This window comes from Ambystoma mexicanum, chromosome 9 (assembly GCF_040938575.1).
Source record: "Ambystoma mexicanum isolate Mex_15411 chromosome 9, UKY_AmexF1_1, whole genome shotgun sequence".
Taxonomy (NCBI): Eukaryota; Metazoa; Chordata; class Amphibia; order Caudata; family Ambystomatidae; genus Ambystoma; species Ambystoma mexicanum.
Window position 1 is genome coordinate 720,946,010 of NC_090931.1, and position 21,429 is coordinate 720,967,438.

The 21,429-nt window shown below is 45.7% G+C and overlaps 1 protein-coding gene across 1 annotated transcript in view; it reads right to left on the reverse strand.

The window, feature by feature from the left end:
• The window catches only part of PTH2R (parathyroid hormone 2 receptor), a 1,139,291-nt gene extending 1,118,187 nt beyond the window's left edge, over nucleotides 1-21,104 (reverse strand). The window contains exon 1 of the mRNA XM_069615613.1: nucleotides 20,579-21,104. Within this exon, the coding sequence (XP_069471714.1) occupies nucleotides 20,579-20,653 (75 nt within the window). The 5' untranslated portion in view covers nucleotides 20,654-21,104. The remainder of the gene's footprint in view (nucleotides 1-20,578) is intronic.
• Nucleotides 21,105-21,429: the final 325 nt, after the last annotated feature.

Consider the following 21,429-nt stretch of genomic DNA (forward strand, 5'->3'; position numbering starts at 1 on the left):
AGCCGCAACACTGCAAAACCACTACCTTGCTGATGGATGCTGGATACAAGGTGCATAACATAACATGATATTCCACCTCCTGTCCCTCTATCTCCCTATGCTCGTGCATCACATTATATGCATTACCTTCTTCTGCTGCCTCTCACCATCAGTCTCCCACCGCAACAGCTCCTCAAATCCTGCGGCCACCACGCCCCGCCCCATAGCCAACATCTAATCCATAGGACAACAAGCTGCTGTATAGTCTAGATTACCAGTAGAGGTATCGGTCTCAATTTCAAGTTGTTGTGCATACTCCCTTAATACATCTGCAACAGCACACCCCTCTTTCTCATTGCCTGAAGATGAAAAGCTCCCAAAGAGGTGCAGTATGAGCTTTTTTCTATTGATCGCTAAGAAAATAACACAAAATCGCAGAAGGGTAGAGGTTAATAGAAAAACGTATTTCTGGGGGGTGGAGGGTGGCTAAGGAAAAAGATATATGCAGGTTTTCATTTTGTATTTGTTTTGTGTGGGGGACCAAGGACAGTTTTTCAAAACGTTTTACGAAGTGTACATCACATTAAGTTTTTTTTCACAAATGTTTTCTTGAATGTTTCTCAAATGTTTCTTGTGGTGTGTCTTATAAGTGGAGTCAGGAAGGATAAAGGAAAGTATTACAAAACCAAAGTGTATCACAACGGTTTTCGGAAAGAGTTTCTCGAATAGGGAGTGACCTCATGTAACTTGCAAAAAAAATTAAAATCTGACAAACGAAATCAAATGTAAAGCTGACACAAAGGAAATGTTCTGAAATGGCAAAATCACAAGTTTGCATGTATCACTTTGTGTGTATCAGCCTTGTTCCTCCCACTCACAGAGAAGCACAACCCAGAGAACAGGAAGGTAGCTGGCAGGTACTTGCACTCTGAATGGTCCTCTGAATCTCTTTTAGAGGAGTTTGGGCCATCAGCGAACCTCATTAATGCTTGCGAGTAGGAGCGAGAAACCTATGAACATCTCAAATGCTTTGCGGAAACTTTTTGAAAGTTCAAAGTGTTCTGTAGCCCATTCACAATGTCCTCAAATCACGTGGAATCTCCATTACATTCTTGCACTTTAGTGAACTCCAGTAGCTTTGGCGAGCTCAACAGCAAGGTGAATAACTATAAATGTGTTACAAATTGCAAACACATAATTTACATCTGTTTACAAATGTATAAATGACTTTTTTTATTACATTTAAACTATTTGTAACAATTAACATATTAAGTTATTATTAAAAATAAGCAATAATCAAGCACGCGCTGAATAGAATGCCAAACAATGTATTATAATATGAAAAAATGTATACATCTCAGAATATATTTTACGTCATTTTTAGAAACTTATAAAAAATCATATTCATACATAGAAATAATGTATTAAATAATACCACCAAATGTAATAAAATAGTAACAAATTGCATAGACATGTTAAGATGTACAGAAATATTATAAATAACATATTTTTAAGACTTTTCTTTAGAAGATTTTAGAATATTTTAAATATATAAATATTAATTATTTGTTCAAAGAATATTGACATCAAATGTAAGTAAAATCTCTGAAATTGGTAGCAAATGGACCTAGTTTTCTTTTTTTTTTATCTCACAAAAAGTTTGTAACGTTCACAGACTGTAACCATCCCAAAATGTGCACGGTTCGAGTTTTGCCTGAACCAATTCACTTATTCCTTCACCCGATTCTGATGAATCACAAATTTTGGCAAGGCAGAAGTTCCCCAAGGATTACCAATCTTACCTTACAGTGGCATTTTTAGATAATTTAGATATGTTTAGTATATGCCACTCAATTTAATGTCGTAATATTCTAAGGCACAAAGATAGGTCCTCAATTTGTTTTGAAATAGCCACAGCCTCACTTTGGACTGCCCACTGTCACCTCACACATATTCCAATTGCAATGCCACTCATCGTTACAAGGGGAGACAGCACAATGAGGATGGTGATGTGTCAATCGCTAGCAACAGGCATAGTCAACCAGATCGATTTCTAAGGCTTAAGCAGGCTTAAGCGCACTAGCAGCAGAAGTGACACATTCCGAATAGAAGCTAAAACTTTGAGTTGTAAATTGGTCAAAAGGGCATACCCTAAGAAAATCATCTGTAGGGCTTCAAAAAGAGCTTTCAATAATAACAGAGAAGCTCTATTGGAACCAAGACAAAAGAATGATCAGAATCAACTTTCCTGTGTCCAAACTTTTAGCAATTTATCATACAAAATTAAAAATATCATACAAAGCAATTGGTGAGTATTTAACCGAGACAGCTGAAATTTAAGATGAGCCAGAATATCAGAGACAGTGTTGTGATGCTGGAAATGCCTTTTTGAGGGACAGGTCCTCCTAGCCATAGCCTTACCAATTCTGTGTGTGTGTTTTCCTTTTGTTTTCTGCCACTGAGGTCGAGCCATTTCTGACACTAAGGTCCAGCTGGACCTCTGGCAGTGCAGATTTCATGTTATCCTTTGGTGAACAACAGCCATGGGATACCCTTATGGCATCCATGGGTGGGAGTATACCCTTGTACCCCTTATGTGTGTTTTGGGCACAGAGCAGGGTATGGGCTGGTGGCAACAACATGCTGACTTGGCAGTGGCTTTGAGTGTCCTATATTCTTGGGATACCCAGGACTTGCCATAGGAATCAATCAATTCCTCCACAAAGGCAAGATGGCCACTATGGTCTCTTGATTTCTATTGCCTTTTACCTTGTTTCCCAAAGTCCTGGATGCCCCGACTGTGTCCCTTCCTCCTGAATGGCTGTTGGGTAGAAACACCATACATGTCTCTATTCCATTTTCCCCCTGACTGGCTGTTGGGTGGACATGCCATATATGGCTCTGGGAGTACACCATTGTACCCCTTATGTGTGTTTTGGGCACAGAGCAGGGTATGGGCTGGTGGCAACAACATGCTGACTTGGCAGTGGCTTTAAGTGTCCTACATTCTTGGGATACCCAGGCCTTGCCATAGGAATCAATCAATTCCTCCACAAAGGCAAGATGGCCACTATGGTCTCTTGATTTCTATTGCCTTTTACCTTGTTTCCCAAAGTCCTGGATGCCCCGACTCTGTTCCTTCCTCCTGAATGGTTGTTGGGTGGAAACACCATATATGTCTCTATTCCATTTTCCCCCTGACTGGCTGTTGGGTGGACATGCCATATATGGCTCTGGGGCTGCCTCCTGTCAGACTGGAGCCTTCCCCAGGTTGTGTGTCTTATGGGTACACCCAAGGGATAGGACCTGTGTGAATGGAGTTGGCTCACTTCACATACTCTGTTGTTGGTATCTGGTTTCTGTGTGTGTGACACGACACAATTAATGAGACAGCTCTGACTGAAACTGACATGAATGCAATGTAGGGTGCTGAAAGGCTGGGTACTTGCCCCAATCCCCATTCTTGGTTATGGGTGTCTGGGTGGTGTGAATGGCGTAAAAGCCTGCGAGCCGGATTGGCTGCCTGCCTTCATGAATGTATGCAGACAGCCTGACTCAGCCAGAGTGAATGAGGGATGGATGTGTATATCTGGGGACCTCTCACTTAACAATGTGTTCAGTAGCTGAAGTCGAAGTTGAAGCTAGAAGAAGCTGTCCTTGAAGCCCAGTTGCATTTCTTCAATGTAATCCAAAAGGTGTTGTGTCTGCCAAGCACTGATTCAGAGAGGACCTGCAAATGAGACCTCTCCCTGATCTACGAGGGAACATCGTGGAAACTGCTGATCTTCATTGAATTATTCTGGAAGCCAGTACTGTGTGCCTGCTGTCTGGAAAAGGGGTCTTCGAAATCCAAAAGACGAGTGCCAAACATCTCAAGACAGAGAGATCCATTGCTCGCACCCAGGGTCCAGAGGTGTGTTTTGTAACTGCTGAATGCCGTTGCTGTCTACCGCCCAGAAAATGGGATACCCTGGAATAGTGCTGCTCGACACCCAGATCTGCAAATGTTCCAAACTGCCTAAGAACATTTCAAAGGACATCATTGCCATCACCACTGACCATGTTTTAGCACCAGAGAGAGCCCAGAGTCATTGTGTGCAGTGGAAGGTCAGTCGGTGGGTTTCCCGCCACCAGAAGCTAACAAAGACGTCCTGAGGGTTCAGACTTGGTGAGGGTCTGAGGTCCACTCAACTGATCAAGTCGAGGTCACCAGAAGTCATCCAGAGTTCCCTGCAACTGCTGCAACACCGAAGAACTGAAGTTGGAAAAATGTGATATTCCAAAACCCGACACCGAAAGTGACCAATGCTCCCATCACTGCCCAAAGTCATCGAAGGATCCCAGGGGACTTACTATGATCTACAAAGCATTTAAGGGGTCCACAGCAAGTTTCATGCTCACAGATTTTCTACAGTCAGAGAAATCGCCAACCAAAGTTGAGCACCACGAAGAGTAAAATTGGTGCACTTCAGAAAGACTGGTTTCTTTTCATTCTTGGACTCAGCAACACAGTGGCTCCTTCTTCCAAAGAGTATCCATCCACAAAGGGAATGGTTGTGTAAAGCCGAGAAATTCTGCTACTTAGCCTGCCAAGGCACCAAAGGTACTGTGACGAGGAAGAGCATCTTCTAGCTTCAGGAGTCATCCAGGGGTCCCACATTGCTCTGGGATCCTGTTCGCCAGTGGCCTCTCAGGTACTTTGGGGTGGTAGAAACTTTTAAAAATAAAGCACAAGGTTATTGAACATTATTGGAATGGGCTGTAAAAGGCTGAATATGTTACTCCCTCACTTTTCCATTTCAGCTTGCCCGGTGGGGGGATCCTCACTCAGAATTATCTATCTAAGCTAAATAAAGTATTCTGCCACTGTTCACAACTAACCTGCCTTTCCTTCCTATTGTATGCTGTTACACCTCACTTAAGTATCCACCTGCCCATTTAAAACTGTGTGCAATTAGTGCATCTATTACTGGATTTAAGCAATGTGTGGTACCACATCAAGTGCATATATGTGCCATTCCTTGAATACGTATTCCAAGTGCAAAGTGTTATTATTTATATCTATATTTGGTAAAGGTAGCAACCTTATATCATATATGAAGAAGTTGTGTTATCACCTAACATAGTGTGTGTACATTCCTGTGTGGGGGCTTTGGGGAACACTACTATGGGGGCTTTGGGGAACACTGTACTTAAGAACCTGCCTGTGTCACATTCTGAAAGCTTAAGCCTGGCTGCTTGCCACGTTATACAAAATTGAGAGCCTTGCTGGTGTGTTCTGTGCCTTTACCCCATCATATAGAAGGCAGAAGTACAAAAAACCCATCCAATCTTTGCACTGGTGGTACAGCAGTGGATCGCTGGTTTTAAGACTCTGCGTTTAACCTAGATACTACAAAATATCCACACTTCTTTATTGATTTAGAGCTCTATTAGTGTATACTGATAACTTTACTACAAACAATGGAAACTATTGAAAATGGTAAATGGACAAGGATGAGCATAGAGGTTTTCCAGAGTGCTTGTGAAGTGAGAGGAATGGCTTTCAAATAGAAGTCTAGCGCAGAGCTTATAGCTGCCCTTGTGGATTACTCATTGTACACTGGTTCTGGAGTTTTCAAACACATTTCTTTTTATTTTTCTCTCTTTCTTCCCCAGAACTCAAGTTTGTTTGTAAATAAATATAACATACATTTAAACTACCCCAGTCCCATACATATATACTGTTTCTGTACAAGTATTTGTCATGATTTCACATTTAGCTTTCAACGTGTCTTTTCACTGCTTTGCAAAAGAGGGTTTACAAGTGTGCGTCTTAGCTCATGTACATTTTACACAATGCGGTTTTCCTAGCATTTCGTTTCTCAAGGCTTTCATAGCACTGGTCAATTTCTATACACAGGGATATGCTTGGGAAATGGGTTCTTTGAAACTGACACCAGGCAAAGGAGAGAGAAAGCTTCTTTTGAAGTGTTTTGAGTGTGTTATTTTGTTTCCAAAGTGAATAACTGCTGTACGGACTGAAATTAAATTCCCTGCATTTTACAGACTTTATTTGACAAAGCAATGCTGTTCAGGGACGGATGGCCCCCATTTGATGGTGTTCAACCTGAAATAGATGGACATGGCTGTGTTTTACTAGAACCAAACTGTGTGATGTTTAAAGATGAAAGTAGCACCAGTGCAAAGTCATTTTAAATACAGGACATTTTCTTGTGCAGTTTTAAGTTTTGAGATGACAGCATAGTAGCGCTGAGCCATTCTGCCTTTGAATTTTTCTCTTTGGATTCACATGAAGAAAATGAAATGCAGCCATTCTCGGGGGTCTATGTTCCATCTTGCCCCATATGTGCTCAGCAGACACCGCGCAGCCATTATCTTTGTAACTGCTAAAATGCAGATTTGTGATGCAAGGGATTTCTGTTGGGCTGGTAGATATACCCCACAGGGCCTTGGACCACAGAAAGGGTGATCCAAGTGTAAAGGTAAGGTACTTTATGTCCAGGCTGTCAGCCTGACCTACCCTTACTCTATGCCTGAGGTGGAGGCCACTGTCCTCCCCTCATTTCCAGGAATCACCCTAGGTGCTCCTGTAGAAATGTCGTTAGTGTCCCTTAGGGCCCGGGAACAGTACTCAGAAGTACTGACTAATATCCCACAGAACACTAGAAGATTCTTGAGAAGTGTTCTCATAAATGGCCAGCCTTCCACTGGTTTGAGATAAACTGGGGCTAGCATGGCTGTGGTGGACAGGACCCTTCTCAGGCCGAGGGACAGGACCCTTCTCGGGCCGAGGGACTATGTAGGTGCTCCTCTGAGAACCACAGGTTAGCTGGTGGGCCTCCCAAATTATCTCATGTAGCCCTAGTCACCATTTCAATTGATGACAAGACAGCAAAGTGTCCTGTCTTCGTTCAGGACAATCTACCTGCCAACATTTTGTTGGGGAATGACTTAGTCGAGCTGGGGTTAATTTCAGATGGGTTAGCCTTGAATTCTCCTGCAGACACAAGGTCACATATCAAACCGGATCTGACTGATAGTTACCCAAGCCAAAGGGGAAACCCAAGGATAAGAGGAAAAGTAAGAAGAACACCTCTGTGAAGGGGGCTCCTTCTCTTCCTGCCGTTTCTACAGCACCCACTGTGGTCCCAGAGCCTGAAGGACTAGGTCCATTGGTGACCGTTCACTGAACTCCAGAGAGAGAAGAGACAGACTACCCTCCTCTGGGAGAGGTACTCCACCCAGAGGATCACCCCAACTTTCAATGCCTGCTGGCTGAAGTTGGGCCCACTAGGGGGGATTTTTGTAAGGGTCAAAGAGAGTGCCATTCTCTTGATGGTGTAATAAAACTGGCCCAGGTCCAGATTTAAGGTGATGTGCCTAGATCATTTAAGATTATTTGGGAGGGTGAGCTTCTTTACAGTGAGCCCCCTCAGCCTGAACCTGCTGAGGTCAAGAGGTTGGTTGTATCTCAGGTATACAAGCCCTTCCTTTTACAGTTGGCCCATGGAATGCCCTTAGCTGCTCATCTCATCACCAACAAGACCAAGCAAAGGCTCCCAACCTACTTGTAGAGGCCCCGAATGGGAGTAGAAGTGGGTTCTCACTGCAAGACCTGTCTCACTTGTCAATTGTCTTGCAAGACCGGAGGCAGGGTCTTTGCCCCAATATTGCCTTTGCCACTGGTTTTTGACAGACCATTTGAGAGGGTGGGTATCAACATTGTTGGTCCCCTTAAACCTCCCACATCAGGTGGACACAGGTTCATCCTGGTGCTGGTAGATCATTCCACCGGGTAACCTGAGGTTATACACCTTCGGACCATAACAGCCAAGGTGGTTACCAGGGATCTCCTGTGCATCTTTAACAGAGTTGGATTTCCAAAAGAGGTGATCTCTGACAGAGGACCCAACTTCATGTCTTGCAAGCTATGTTGAAGGAATGTGGTGTAACCTTTAAGTTCTCCACTTCCTACCATCCTCAGAACAATGGTCTGGCTGAACGATTTAACAAAACTCTCAAGGACATGTTGGGTGCTTTGGAAAAGCCCCTAAGGAGGAAATGGGATCGCCAACTACCATGCCTGCTGTTTGTTTACAGAGAGGTGCCTCAAGTGGGTGTTGGTTTCAGTCCCTTTGAGCTCTTCTTTGGACATCCAGTGGGGTGGCCCCCTGCCTTAGTACGAGATGGTGTGGAGACCAACCGTCCAGGTCAAGCCAAGCAAGTGGGGGACTATGTGTTAGACCTCAGAAGGAGGATGGCACAGATGATGGACCAGACAACAGCAGATCTTAAGGCAAGCTTATTATTGAACACATACTGGCATGAACTTAAGGGTTCACAAGTGGATTGGACTCCTGGTCAGGAGTCCCTTGTGATGGAGCCCACCAAGCTCCGAGCTTTGGCAGATAAGTGGACTGGACCCAACAGGATAATCTCCAAGATGGGTGAGGTCAACTATCTGGTGGACATGGGTGTTTCTGGCATATCTTCTCAAGTCTTCCAGGTCAAAATCCTCAAGTCTTTCCACAGGAGAAGAGAAGCCTCATTCCGCTTGCTAGCTTCAGAGAAAGAAGAGGATGAGTGTGAGCCCCTTCCTGATTTGCTGCATAGCAACCCCCAGGATGGTTCAGTGGGCGGAGTGTAACTCTTTCCAGATCTGACAAGAGAGCAGGTAAGGACCTGCAGGTCTTCGCTCAAGCAGTATGTTCCTCTGTTCTCACTGACATCAGGCCTCACCCCATGGTGTAGGCATGAAATTGACACTGGTGACAGTGTACTTGTCAGAAGCAGATGTTCTAGGATGTCAGACACTGTAAATAACCACATCCAGGCAGAGGTTGTCAAGATGTTGGACATGTATGTCACTGAGCCCTCAACCAGCCCATGGTCCAACCCAGTGGTCCTTGTCCCCAAGGCAAGTTCCCAGGTAGGCACCAAGGATTGGAGGTTATGTGTGGACTACAGAGGAGTCAATGCAGTCACCAAGACTGATGCACACCTATTGCCCAGGGTTGATGGGCTTGTGGACAAGATAGGTGCTGCCAAGTTTGTGAGCAGCTTTGACCTCACATCATGCTATTGGCAAATAGCTCCAACTGACCAGGCCAAGGGGAAAATGGCTTTCTTAACACCAGAAGGGTTTTATCAGTTTAGAGTTATGCCTTATGGGTTGAAGAATGGCCCTGCCACCTTCCAAAAATTATTCAATCATGCACTCAGTGGGCTGGAGGCCTTCAGTGTGGCCTACCTGGATGACATTGAGGTCTACAGTGCAACCTGGGAAGAGCATTTGACACACTTAGATACAGTGTTGCAGGCCATGAAAATGGCCAACCTCACTATCAAGGCAACCAAGTGCCAGATAGCACAGGAGAAGGTTACCTGCCTTGGTCATGAGGTAGGAGGGGGTTAAATCGAACCTCTCCCTAGTAAAGAACAAGCCGTGCAGGACTGGGAGACTCCCTCTACTCAATCCCAGGTGAAAGCTTGTTGGACCTCACTGGGTACTACAGAAACTTCAGGACAGACTATGGCACCTTTGCTGCACGTCTGACAGCTCTGACATCACCCAAACAGCATAGGAATTTTCATTGGAGTGAGGACTGTCAGAGGGCCTTGATGGCTTGAAGAAATCTGTACAGCGCATATGTCTTGTGTTCCCGTGACAACAGCAATCGCTTCATTGTGCAAACAAACGCCTGTGACAACGGAATTGCATCTGTCTTGTCTCAGTTAGATGACAAAGGGAGCGAGCAACCCATAATTCTCATCAGTAGGCAACTCAGGGGAAAGGAACTTAAGGGGTGCCACTATTGAAAAAAGAGTGCTTTTGTATAATTTGGGCACCTAGGCATTTTAGACCTTACCTTACTGGGTCCGCCTATGAGGTCCAGACTGACCATAAAACCTTAAATTGGCTTATGCAGATAAAGGGTGAAAACCCCAAACTGCTCAGGTGGTCCATTAGCCTGCAAGGGATAGACTTTACCAGTAAGCACAGGCCAGTTAAGAGTCATCATAACGCAGATAGCCTTTCCAGAAGGTATGTTGACCGTCTGCATGAGAGCAACAATTTTGTGGGAGATCGGATGCCCTAACCTCAGTCTGGTGGGGCGCATATGATTCTGAAAATGCCTTATGGAGGGACAGGGCCTCCGAGTCCTCCCAATTCTCTGTTTTTGTTTTCCTTTTCTGCCAATGGGGTACAGCTGGACCTCTCAAAGTTCAGCTTTTCATTTTATCTTTTAGTGAACAACACCCATGGGATACTCTTATGGTACTCATGAGTGGGAATACGTCCTTGTACCCATTATGTGTATTGGTGGGCACCTGTGTGTTGCCCATAGAGCAGGATATGGACTGGTGGCACCTATATGCTGACTTGGCAGTGCCTCTGAGTGTCCTCCATTTTTGGAATGCCCAGGCCCTGCCATAGGAATCAATGGATTCCTCCACAAGGGCAAAAAGGCCACTATGGCCTCTTGGTTTCAATTGCATTTTACTTTGTTTCCCAAAGTCCTGGAAAGCCCAGACTCTGTTTCTCCCTCCTGAATGGCTGCTGGGTGGAAACCCCAAATATGTCTCTATTCCCTTTCCCGCTGACTGGCTGTTTGGTGGAAATATCATATAGGCTCTGGGCACTGGCGTACCAGGGGCCCCCGCAGCCCCTGTGGTGCGGGGGGCCCCACCAGCACATGTCCTGGGAGGGGGCCACACTTGAAAAAATAAAATTAAAATGCTTTTTTTTCTCAACAAAAAAAAATAAGTTTTGTTTTGAATTCACTCTGAATTAATAAAGAAGTAATTTCTGCAACAGAAATAATGTTTTTATGAAGGCAGAGTGACTACAAAAAGAAAGTTTCTTTTTGAAGGTTGTGGGCTTACCCCAACCCATGACATGGAAGACCCTAGGCTGGAGGGCTGCATGTCATGGGGTGGTGGGGAGCCCTATGACTTCAAAAATAAATAGTTTATTTTTGAAGTCACTCTGCCTTCAAAAAGAAAGTATTTCCATTACGGTTAGCTCCTTAACTGATTAATTTCTTAATAAAGTTAGAGTGACTTCAAAAAGAAACAATGGGGCTCATTGTGACCATACCGGCCCGGAAACAACGGTTCTGGTAAGCTTACCGGCACCATTGTTTCCGGACCTGCATATTACAGGTCTACCTGCTGGGGCCGCTGTGCCCGACAGGACTCACCCTGCCGGCCACAGCGGCCATGGTAGGCAGACCCATCACAGAAGCACCGGCACCGTTAGCAACAGTGCCGGTGCATCCGTGACCCAATCCCATGGAGTCCTATGGAATCCACGGGAATGGGGATTACCGAAATTACCGGTGCCTGAATTCCCGGCGGCCGGACTTGGAAGAGCCTGGTGGCACTGGGAAGTCAGGCGCTGGTAATTTTTTACAGGGCTGGTGGCAACCCGCCGGCACGGTTACCGCCAGACCCGTAATGAGCCCCAATTTCTTTTTGAAGTAATAGGGCTCCCCTCAACCCCATGACGTGTACGTGTGTGAGTGTATGGTGAAAGGGTGCACACTTAAATGTATAGCTGGCTGCCTGTGTGAGTGTATGGTGAAAGGGTGCACACAAATGTATGGGTCGCTGGGTGTGCGTGTGTGCGTATACGGTGAAAGGGTGCACACTTAAATGTATGGATGGCTGCCTGGGTGTGCATGTATGGTGAAAGAGTGCACACTTAAATGTATGGATGGCTGGGTGTGTATATGGTGAATGGTGTGTGTGCTTGTGTACAGGGGCACAACAAAACCTGCATTTCGGGGGGCTAACCTTTCAAATGTTTGGAGAGACGCTAACTTTACAGGTGGTGGAGAGGGGCAAACTTATTTGTGTGGGGCATCTAACTTCTTTACGCGTTTTAATGAGACTGTTCTAGTGCAGCTTCAATGTTACAAGCAGTTAACTCTCTCCTTTAAGTCTCCTATTCCCTCTCTACCCTTCCAATCACTCCCCGGCACGCAAGTACTAGACCCACATCGCGATTTCAATTGCCTAAAAAATGTGGCATTTGAATGCAGGTACAAACAGTGAAATGCTTTACGTTGGTAATTGCTGGGCCCTTATTAACAGTAAAACCCAGGTACCATTTAACATCTGTGTCCCGTTCTGTCCGGCAACTGCTCTAAAGGTCAGCCAGATTGAGTCAACATACCCCAAAATGTCAGGGGGGGGGGAGTGCTGAAGCCCAGTCAACTCAATGGTGTTGTGCCACTACTTGTGTTTAATGCCTTGATTACTCCTGCCCTATTCTTCCTCGTCCTAGTACTTATGTATAAGGCAGTACTTGTTTACTCTGCCTCCTAAACAAGTACTGGGATGAGGTAGAGGTACATTGAGGTAATGCCTGACTTAGCTACCTGTAATCTTCATTACTCCTACTCCCACTCTCCCTCATCCCAGTACTTACCTGTGAGGCAAGGAGCCTCATGCGTATGCTCTGGGACAAGGAAGAGGGACATGGAGGTAATTCTTGGCCAATGAGCTGATTTAGGAGGTTGGGGTGAGAGGTGGGAGGGAGAGGAGATGTGTGGGGGGGCGAGATTGTGCAATAAATCTTAATGGTTGTCCATGTCCAGGCTAAGCAGGCATGATATGTGGTATTAGTGGCTAGAGAGGCATTTTCGTGCAGCCAGTCTAGTCATTCCTCAGTTTGGTATGACTTTCTTTTAACTGGGAATTTCTGATAAAGCAGTCCTGCTAAATGTAATTACCTGGCTAGATTGGCATTTAGGTCCTGCTAGTCTAGCCATTTCTTACTGCGGCATTGTATATTTTTCTGGACCTTTGTGATAAAATGATATGATAAAAGTCATTTATAACGCACCTGTACGCAAGTATTTCTATGCGTGACAAGACAAGGGAGGGAAGATAGAGGGAGGACAAGACAAACGATCTCACTAGGCCTTGTGTCATTGTGAGAATGAGAGGTGCAAGAGGAAAGGGAGGGGGGAAGTGCAAGGGAGAGGGGAGGGGAAAACAGGGTTGCAATGCTCTGAGTAAGTGCAGCCAGGGCAGCACAGCTATGGGTAGTGCAAGGAGAACAAGGGGCTGCAGGGTTACCGTTACAACCCCTAAGTGCATGATAGGCACAGAGACAGTGTAAGGGGGATGGATCAAGAAAGAGCCTGGACTCATACAGACTCTGAGGGTATGCAAGCAACTGGTCAGAAAAGCAGCAGACAGGTAGGTCAGCAGGGGAGGAAGAGAGAGAAAGCAGAGGAGAAAAGGAAAGTTTTGAGCTACTTCCGGAACTTCAGATGGTCTGGCTCAAGTTTGAAGGGGCAGGGAGGCCATTCCAGAGGGAGGGACCAGCAAAGGAGAGAGATCTACCCGCCACTATCTGCCTGGAGAAGCATTTAACCCTTAGAGAGTTGGAGGTAGCTGAGCGAAGGGCTCGAGAAGGAAGGTATTTTGGAAGAGAGCGTTGGATGTAGTGCGGGCCCCTACCCCACAAAGACTTGTGGACAATGCAAAGGGTCTTGTACTTGATCTTTGCAGCCACCAGGAGTCAGTGGAGAGATTTCAGGGCTGGAGAGATATGATCCCTGGGCTTGAGGCCAATGATAAGTCTTGCAGTCTTGTTCTGGATTATTTGCAGATGACGGAGAATAGAGGAAGGCAGAATGAGAAAGAGGCTATTGTAGCAGTCCAGCCTAAAGAGAACCAGGGCTCTGGAGACAATGAGCTTCTGGTGGAAGGTGAGAAAGGGAAGAGTCCCTTTGAGGAGGAGAAAATTGTAGTGGAACTTCTTGGTGACATACGAGATGTGAGGAGAGAAAGAGAGAGTGGTATAGAAGATGATACCAAGGTTTTTGCCTCGCAGGAAGGTGAAGGAAGAGGGCCCAAGGCGGACGGCCAGAGTGAGAGAGGGAAAGCCGGTGCCAGGGTCCCAATGAGAAGGATCTCCGTCTTACTGGCATTAAGGCAGAGATCGTTGGAGGCGCACCAATCCTGAATCGCGGATAGACTGTCAGGAATGAGTGAGAGAGGAGAGGAGGCTGAGGGGAGCCTGAAGGAAAGCTGAGTCATCCACATAACACTGAAAGTTTGAGGAGAAGGTAGATATCAGGTGGGCCAAAGGAGCCAAGTGGAGGTTTAAAAATCAGGGTGAGAGAATAGAACCCTGGGGAACGTCACAGGTAGAGAGAGGTGGCAGAGAGAATGGACCAGTTTGGACCTGGGAGGGCGGAGGCGATCCAAGAGGAAGGAGGTCAGTCACTCCAGGGCCTGGTCTGTGATGCCCAGGTTCTCAGAGTCGATTGATCAGGATGGCGTTGTTGACCGTGTTGAAAGCAGAGGAAAGAAGGAGGGTGAGGATAGAAGGAATGCTGGAATCAAGGTTAGAGAGCAGATCTTCACGGGTGTTCAGCAGAGCAGTTTAAATGCCTCTGGCAGCTCTGAAGCCAGACTACTGGTCATGGAGATAACCAACATATTCAATGTAGAGAGTAAGCTTTTCCAAGAGTTTGCCCAAGAAAGGTGTGATGGAGATTGGACAATAGTTTTCCAGGCAAGTAGGATCAGCAGACGGCTTCTTGAGGAGTGGGTGCACAAGGGAGTGCTTAAGGGGAGAGGGGAACATTCCAGTGGCTAAAGAGTGATTACAGAAATCAGCCAAGGCTGAAGCAAGGGTGTCAATATGGTGCTTGATGGTTCTGGAGGAGCATGGGAGCACCTCTTTAGACGACGCTTTCATAGATCGGACTTGTCTAGAAACCTTGTCAGGTGTTGTCAGAGACAAAGAAGAAAATGGAGGGGGAGAGGTAGAGATGGCTGAAGGGGGCCGAGAGAGAGGAAGAGGGAGAGGAAGAGGAGATAGAGGACAGGATGTCCTGAAATTTAGCAGAGAGCCGTACAGAGGGCCTTGGAGGAAACAAGAGAGGAAGAGACCACAACAGGATTGACCAGTTCCTTGCAGATTTTAAAGAGTTTGGCCGTGTTGGTAGAGGCCGCAGAGATGCAGGCTTTAATGTGTGCTCTCTTCTTGATGAGTGTTATTGCTTTGACTGGCATTTTGGTGCAACCAGTCTAGGTATGTCTAAAAGTGGCCTGGCATGCTTTACTGTAATGTTATTACGTGTCTACACTGGCCTACATTGTGCAGCCAGTTGGACATGTTTTAATTGTGGCATGGTATTTTTAATAGCAAAGCATTCATGTTCCTGTGCACTGTTTGTGACTTACATGTATTGGAACAGTGTTACCCTACAGAACAATTGCAAACACTGTGGCTTTATAGTTAATTTTTCTCAGAAAGTGTGCTGTATATTGCATTAAAATACATATTTATATCTTTTTCCTAGTGCAGTTTGTGGCATACCCCTTCAGCAGCACGTTTGTGTATATTGCGCAAGCGTGAGAATCTAGGCTGGCCCAGAGTGTGGCGCGACCCATGATTTGTTGCTGAGTTGTGGGGGTCCCCTCAGCATGGCTCGCAGGGGGATCCCACATTTTGTGTTACGCCACTGGCTCTGGGGCTGCCTCATGTCAGTCGGACTGGGGCCTTCCCAGTTGTTGTGTGTTTTGGGTACTCCCTAGGGGTGGGAACTGTGTGAATGGAGTTGGGAGTCAACTCACATTTTCTGTTTTGGGTGTCTGTTTTCTGTGTGCGTGACACAATGAATGAGATAGTCCTGACTGAAAACAACATGAATGCAGTGTAGTGTGCTGAAAGGCTGGGTACTTGCCCCAATCCACATTCTCTGTTATGGGTTTCTGGGTGGAGTGAATGGCCTGAATGCATGTGAGCCCGATTGGCTGCCTGCCTGCATGAATGCCCTTCTGTGTGATTGGTTGACTGAGCCTGGCTCAGCCAGAGTGAATGAGGGCGGATGTGTATATCTGGGGACCTCTCACTTGCCAATTTGCTCAGAAGCTGAAGCAAGAAGAAGCTGTTCCTTGAAGTCAAGCTGGAAGAGAAGTCTGCTACTGCATTTCTTCAATGTAATCCAAAAGCGTTCGGGTCTCCCAAAGACTGATCCAGAGAGGACCTGTAAAGGAGACCTCTCCCCGAGCTATGAGGGGCCATCATGCAAACTGCTGCTCTTCATCGAAGTATCCTGGAAGCCAGTCCTGTGTGCCTACCATCTGGAAAAAGGGTCTTCGAAGTCCAGAAGAGGAGTGCCAGACATCTCGAGCCAGAGAAGTCCATTGGTGTGACTCAGGGTTCAGAGGGTTGTTTTGTGACCGCTGGAAGCCGTTGCTGTCTACCGCCCAGAAGAGGGGGTACTCTGGCATAGTGCCGCTGGACACCCGAAGCTGCAAATGTTCCAAACTGCCTAAGAAAATTTCAAAGGACATCCTTGCCATCACCACTGACTACTTTTTGCAGCCGGAGAGAGCCCAGAGCCATTGGGTGCAGTATAATGTCTGTTGGGGGTCTTGGTTAGGGTCTGAGGTCCACTCCAGTGGTCCAGGCCACCAGAAGCAGTCCAGAGGTCTGTGCTGCAGCTGTAGCACCAATGAACCAAAAGACGAAAAAGATATTCCAAAACCTGACACCAAAAGTGACCCCTGTACCTGTTGCTCCCCAAAGTCATCAAAGGATCCCAGGGGTCTTACTTTTATCTGCCAAGCCTTTAAGCAGCCCACAGAAAGTTTAATTTTCTTCTACAGTCAGAGAAATCATCAACCAAAGGAGATCACTGCGAACAGTAAAACTTTTGCACTTCAGAAAGACTTTGGTTCCTTTTTATTCTTGGACTCAGCATCCCAGTGGTTCCTTCTTCCAAAGGGGGTCCATCCTAAGATGGAAGTGTCAAGTAAAGCCGAGAAACTCTGCAACTTCGCCTGTCAAGGCACCAAAGGTACTGTGATGAAGAAGAACATCTTCTAGCCTCAGTACATCCAGGGGTCCCAGATTAATCTTGGATACTTTTCTTCTGTGGTCTCTCAGGTACTTTGGGGTGGTAGAACCTTTAAAAAGAAAGTACAAAGTTATTGAACATTATTGGACTGGGCTGTAAAAGACAGCATACGTTGCCCCATGACTTTTTGATTACAGGTTTCCCAGGTGTGGGGGGGGATCCTCCCTCATAATTATCGATATAGGCAAAACAAGTTTTCTGCCAATGGTCACAACTAACCTGCCTTCTCTATTCTATGCTGTCACACTTCACTTAAGAATCATCCTGCCTATTTAAAACTGTCTGCAGTTAGTACATCTATTACTGGATTTAAGTAGTGTGGTAGCACATAGAGTGTACATATTTGAATAAGTACTTCAAGTACAAAGTGGTATTATGGTATTTATATGAATATTTGGTAAATATAGCAATTTTATATTAAGAAGCTGTGTTATCACCTAAAATAGTGAGTGTACATTCGTTTATGAGGGCTTTGGGGAAACACTGTACTTAAGAATCTGCCTGCATCACCTCCTGAAAGCTTAAGCATGTCTGCTCGCTACGTTATACCAAATTGAGAGCCTTGATCGGGTCTTCTTTGACTTTACCCTGCCATACAGGGGGCAGAAACACAGATATCATCCTCCAGGCTGTACACTTGTGATGCAAAAGGACATCAGCATTAGACCAGTTAAGCAACAAAGAATTACTGAATTGTAGGTTTTGCCACAATTGAAGGGGAATTTCCTGTGTGGCAAATGTAGTATATGCTGTCTCACAAAAACAATGTCCACGGAGGTAGACATTGGGTTGCAAACCAAATGGAGACAATGCAAAGTCACTAATTGTGACTCAACTAATGAAGTTTACCAAATTGTGTGCCCTTTCGGTTAACAATTTATTGGTAAAACTGCACACAAGGTAAAAACTAGGATTATCAAACACTGGAGCCGTTTGAAAAACATAATATAGGAAGCACCCAAAGTTAAACATTTCATTACTTCAAATCATACATTTGATGCATTCACTTGGACAGTGTTATAACATATTAAAAGCACTTCGGGAAGTAATGTGGACCATATATTGAAAAAAACATTTTTTACCCACAGTTGGCAGCATGGCCTCAACTAACGTGTTAATAGCCACAACGTATATTGAGAAATATGTACACTTCTGTTTGAGTGGGATCACGCTGATAAACATACATAACATTTGTACAAACTTCTGGTATATGGGTTTTAGTGCGGCTGCAATGAAGCACTAGAAGTTACAAAAATAAAAATCTGCTTTGAATGTGAAGGACCCTTTGTGATTCTGTACACAGAAGCATAGCCATCACAATGATGGCACATTCCAAGATGGTGTTTGACCCCTCAAGTGCCAGCGATGAGGTATCTCGTCCTTGACACTAAGGACGAGATAGCTCATCCTTTCTGGCACTCTGTCTTGTAATCCAACCCTAGGGCTATGTGAGGGGGAGGTGCCCCCCGCATGGCCGGGGGGTTGGATTTCCTTCAGTTTCATGTCGGTGTGCGTAACTCACGCCGACATGAAACTGAAATTAATTTTCACTGCAGCAGCCTTAATGGCTGCTCCAGTGAAAATAAAGGTGTGTTTCCACCTTTAACTACCTCGATCAGTGGCACTATTGTGCTGTTGATACCGAGGGAGGTGTTGTGGAAAGGGGAGCGAAAGGGGAGATGCTCCCCTTTCCAAAAACACATTTTGTGACGCATTGCTGGGTGTGGATCGCTTGATCCGCGCCCAGCAATGCCCACTAGATTCCTGGGATCTGTTCTTGAAGTGGGGGTGGGGGTAGATGGGTGCCTGTGAAATGTTGTGGACAAAAACACAATCTCAGACATTTCCCTCTGGCCACCCACTGAAACATGCCACCATCAACACATGTCCTACCTTCCCGCGTTCCCACACATGTCATGATGAAAATGGTGCCTCACCTTTGTGGGTTCACCTAACTGGGCGTAAAGGGAAAAAGGCTAACCCATTGGTAACCCCATCCTTTCGGCAGAGAAGATTTTGATCATGTGGACAATCGACAGATTTGGCCCTAGGGTGTCGAAGCCACCAAGGAAAACAAGGAACCCCATGCATTTCCAAAAAGAAGACACCCGTGGTAATTCACAGAGGTCTGACTTTGCAGTGACTGCAGGGGCCCACAAAAGAGGGCGTCATTTATGTATGATTCCCATGAAAACAACATGCATCACAACTGCGTCATTACCATGATGACAAGTACCAGTAAGGAATAGATGTCTATGTTCTGCAAATGTGTTATGCTATTCTATTTGTAATGCTGTGTAGTAGTTAATTTGGTAGTTATAATTGTGCCACAAGGTTTACAACTCTACAGTTGTCTTAGTCAATGCCTTTTTCATGAACTGGTGACCAGCTAGACAGAAACACACTCTGGACAGCACCTTCTGACGCTGCAACTACCAAAGCCCACTCAAGCCATCAAATAAACCGTAAGCCTCCCACCTCCACACAACGACACCAGTAAAATAGTCCATGCCAAACATTGTTGCCTACAATTTCAAAAGCATGAACCAAACACCTCCTATTTGATACCCAACGTACTCCAATGCCCACGTGGGGTAGCACCAATCACAGTGTCTTCAAAAACAGGTTACCCGCATTCAGAGAGCCCATATTCCTAACTGTACAAGCAGAGCGCTAGTACAACAGCTATCTTGCTTGCATCTCTCTATTCCTAGTAAGCTCCCTCCCTAAACGGCCTCAGGCCAACCCGCAACAAAGGGAAGAAAAGGGCCCTATGGCTGAGCAATAACATATTATATACCATATGAACATACGGCTGATGTGATCCGCTATGGCGATTGATTGCGGTTTAAATAGACGGCGCATGTCTTTGCAAGAAAGATATTCAACAAAGAGAACAGGGGATTAGGGTTTTGGTTACAAACGGAAATAATAATTGCTGCCCTCTGGTGGGACATTGGAGTATTGCTCTACCAGTTAAGTGATTAAAAGAGCCTTTTAATATGATGTATTAACACCGGCTCTCGCTGTTATTATTCAGCTGACCTGTGATTAGGCTGAGCTGGGTGATTTGCTTCGGGATCTGCAATAATTGCCTGTAAATGCCACCTTGGTGCCATGTTACATTTCGCAGCAGTCAGTGCCCTCTCTGCAATGTTTCTGATTATGTGATTTGAATATTTCCTGGAAAGATCACTTGCATGGACTCCTTCCTGCTCAAACTTGTTAACATTTCTGATTGCAAAGGAAAGATGCATGAAAGACTAAATATCAATTTTGAATGCATGAGTTTTAACGTGCTTATATCAGACTGGAACGTGTAAGGTTGTTCTGTAAATGTGCGTGTGTGATTTCATGGGCGTTGCAAAGACATAAGGCGAAAGAGAGGGAAAGGAAAGGAAGCCGAAAGTAGGGGAGGGATGTACGCAGACAGAGAAGCAACTGTACGGCGTGGGGGGGGGGGGTGGCGGGGGGTATGGGCGGGAGAGAGAAGGGGTATGTGCATCGTTAACATATTTCTGTTATATGTCTTTAAGCAGAAGTGTGGTTTAATGTAGTTAATCACAGTAAAAAATAAAAGCCACTATACTAAAATGGTGACACCGAGATTGCGATGTCTTGCAACTGAAGGCAGGAGACAAGTTGAGAAGTCTCGTAACAGGACTACTTGCGGAATACAAGTTGTAAAGCTGTCACTGTACCTGAGCTCTGACCTGGACACCCTTAGTTATTGCCAGCAGCACCCCCCAAACAGAAGTTATCCAATACGCATCCATCAGCTTGAAGTCGATTTAATTTACGTTAAGTCCCTTTGTTCTGCTCTTTTCAATTGTTCACATATGACTCCCAGTTGGAAAACATCCGGATACCTGCGCCTGGAAGAGGAAAGAGCGATATGTTCGGCGCGCTCAAACTTTAATCTCCCCGTCTCGGGCTCCTGCAGGCGAGCGCGGCTCGTTCATTTGTTGTGCTCTCTCCCGGGAAAGGAGACCATTGCCTTCATGTGTAGTTCCAGCTGATGATGACAAGAGCCAATAAGCCCGCTTCTCGCCCCGCTCCCAGCCACTTCCCCGATTAAAGCGCTTTCTTTACTGCGTTACCTTCTTCACCTGGCGGGGTGCATTAAAAGCCATGACGATGGGGAGGGCAGGCGTGGGAGGCAGAGAAGCCGGCTCAGCCAGCGCCTCCTCCTGACATATCCTCTGCCTGCACGCCTCTGCCGGGGCGTGCTGAGTAAATGTGTGAGTGCTGCATAGCGGGGACTTATTATTCTCCTCTCACGAGCACTCGAGTGCGGCGCCAGAGTGCGCGGAACCGGCTCTTAGGCAGAACAATAACATTCGCTTTGGAACGAAGGCCAAACGCCGTTATCTCACGGGGCGAGTCGAGTAAATGCAGTTCAAAATGAAAATGTTCACAACGTGCTTTCATTTCAGAAAATACCACATCTCACATTCATAGGGCCAGCTTCTCCAGGGTTTCAACGGGAAGATATTGTATTATTCAATTGTGATAGGCGAACTGATTGAAATGGAAGGAAAAAACAATACCA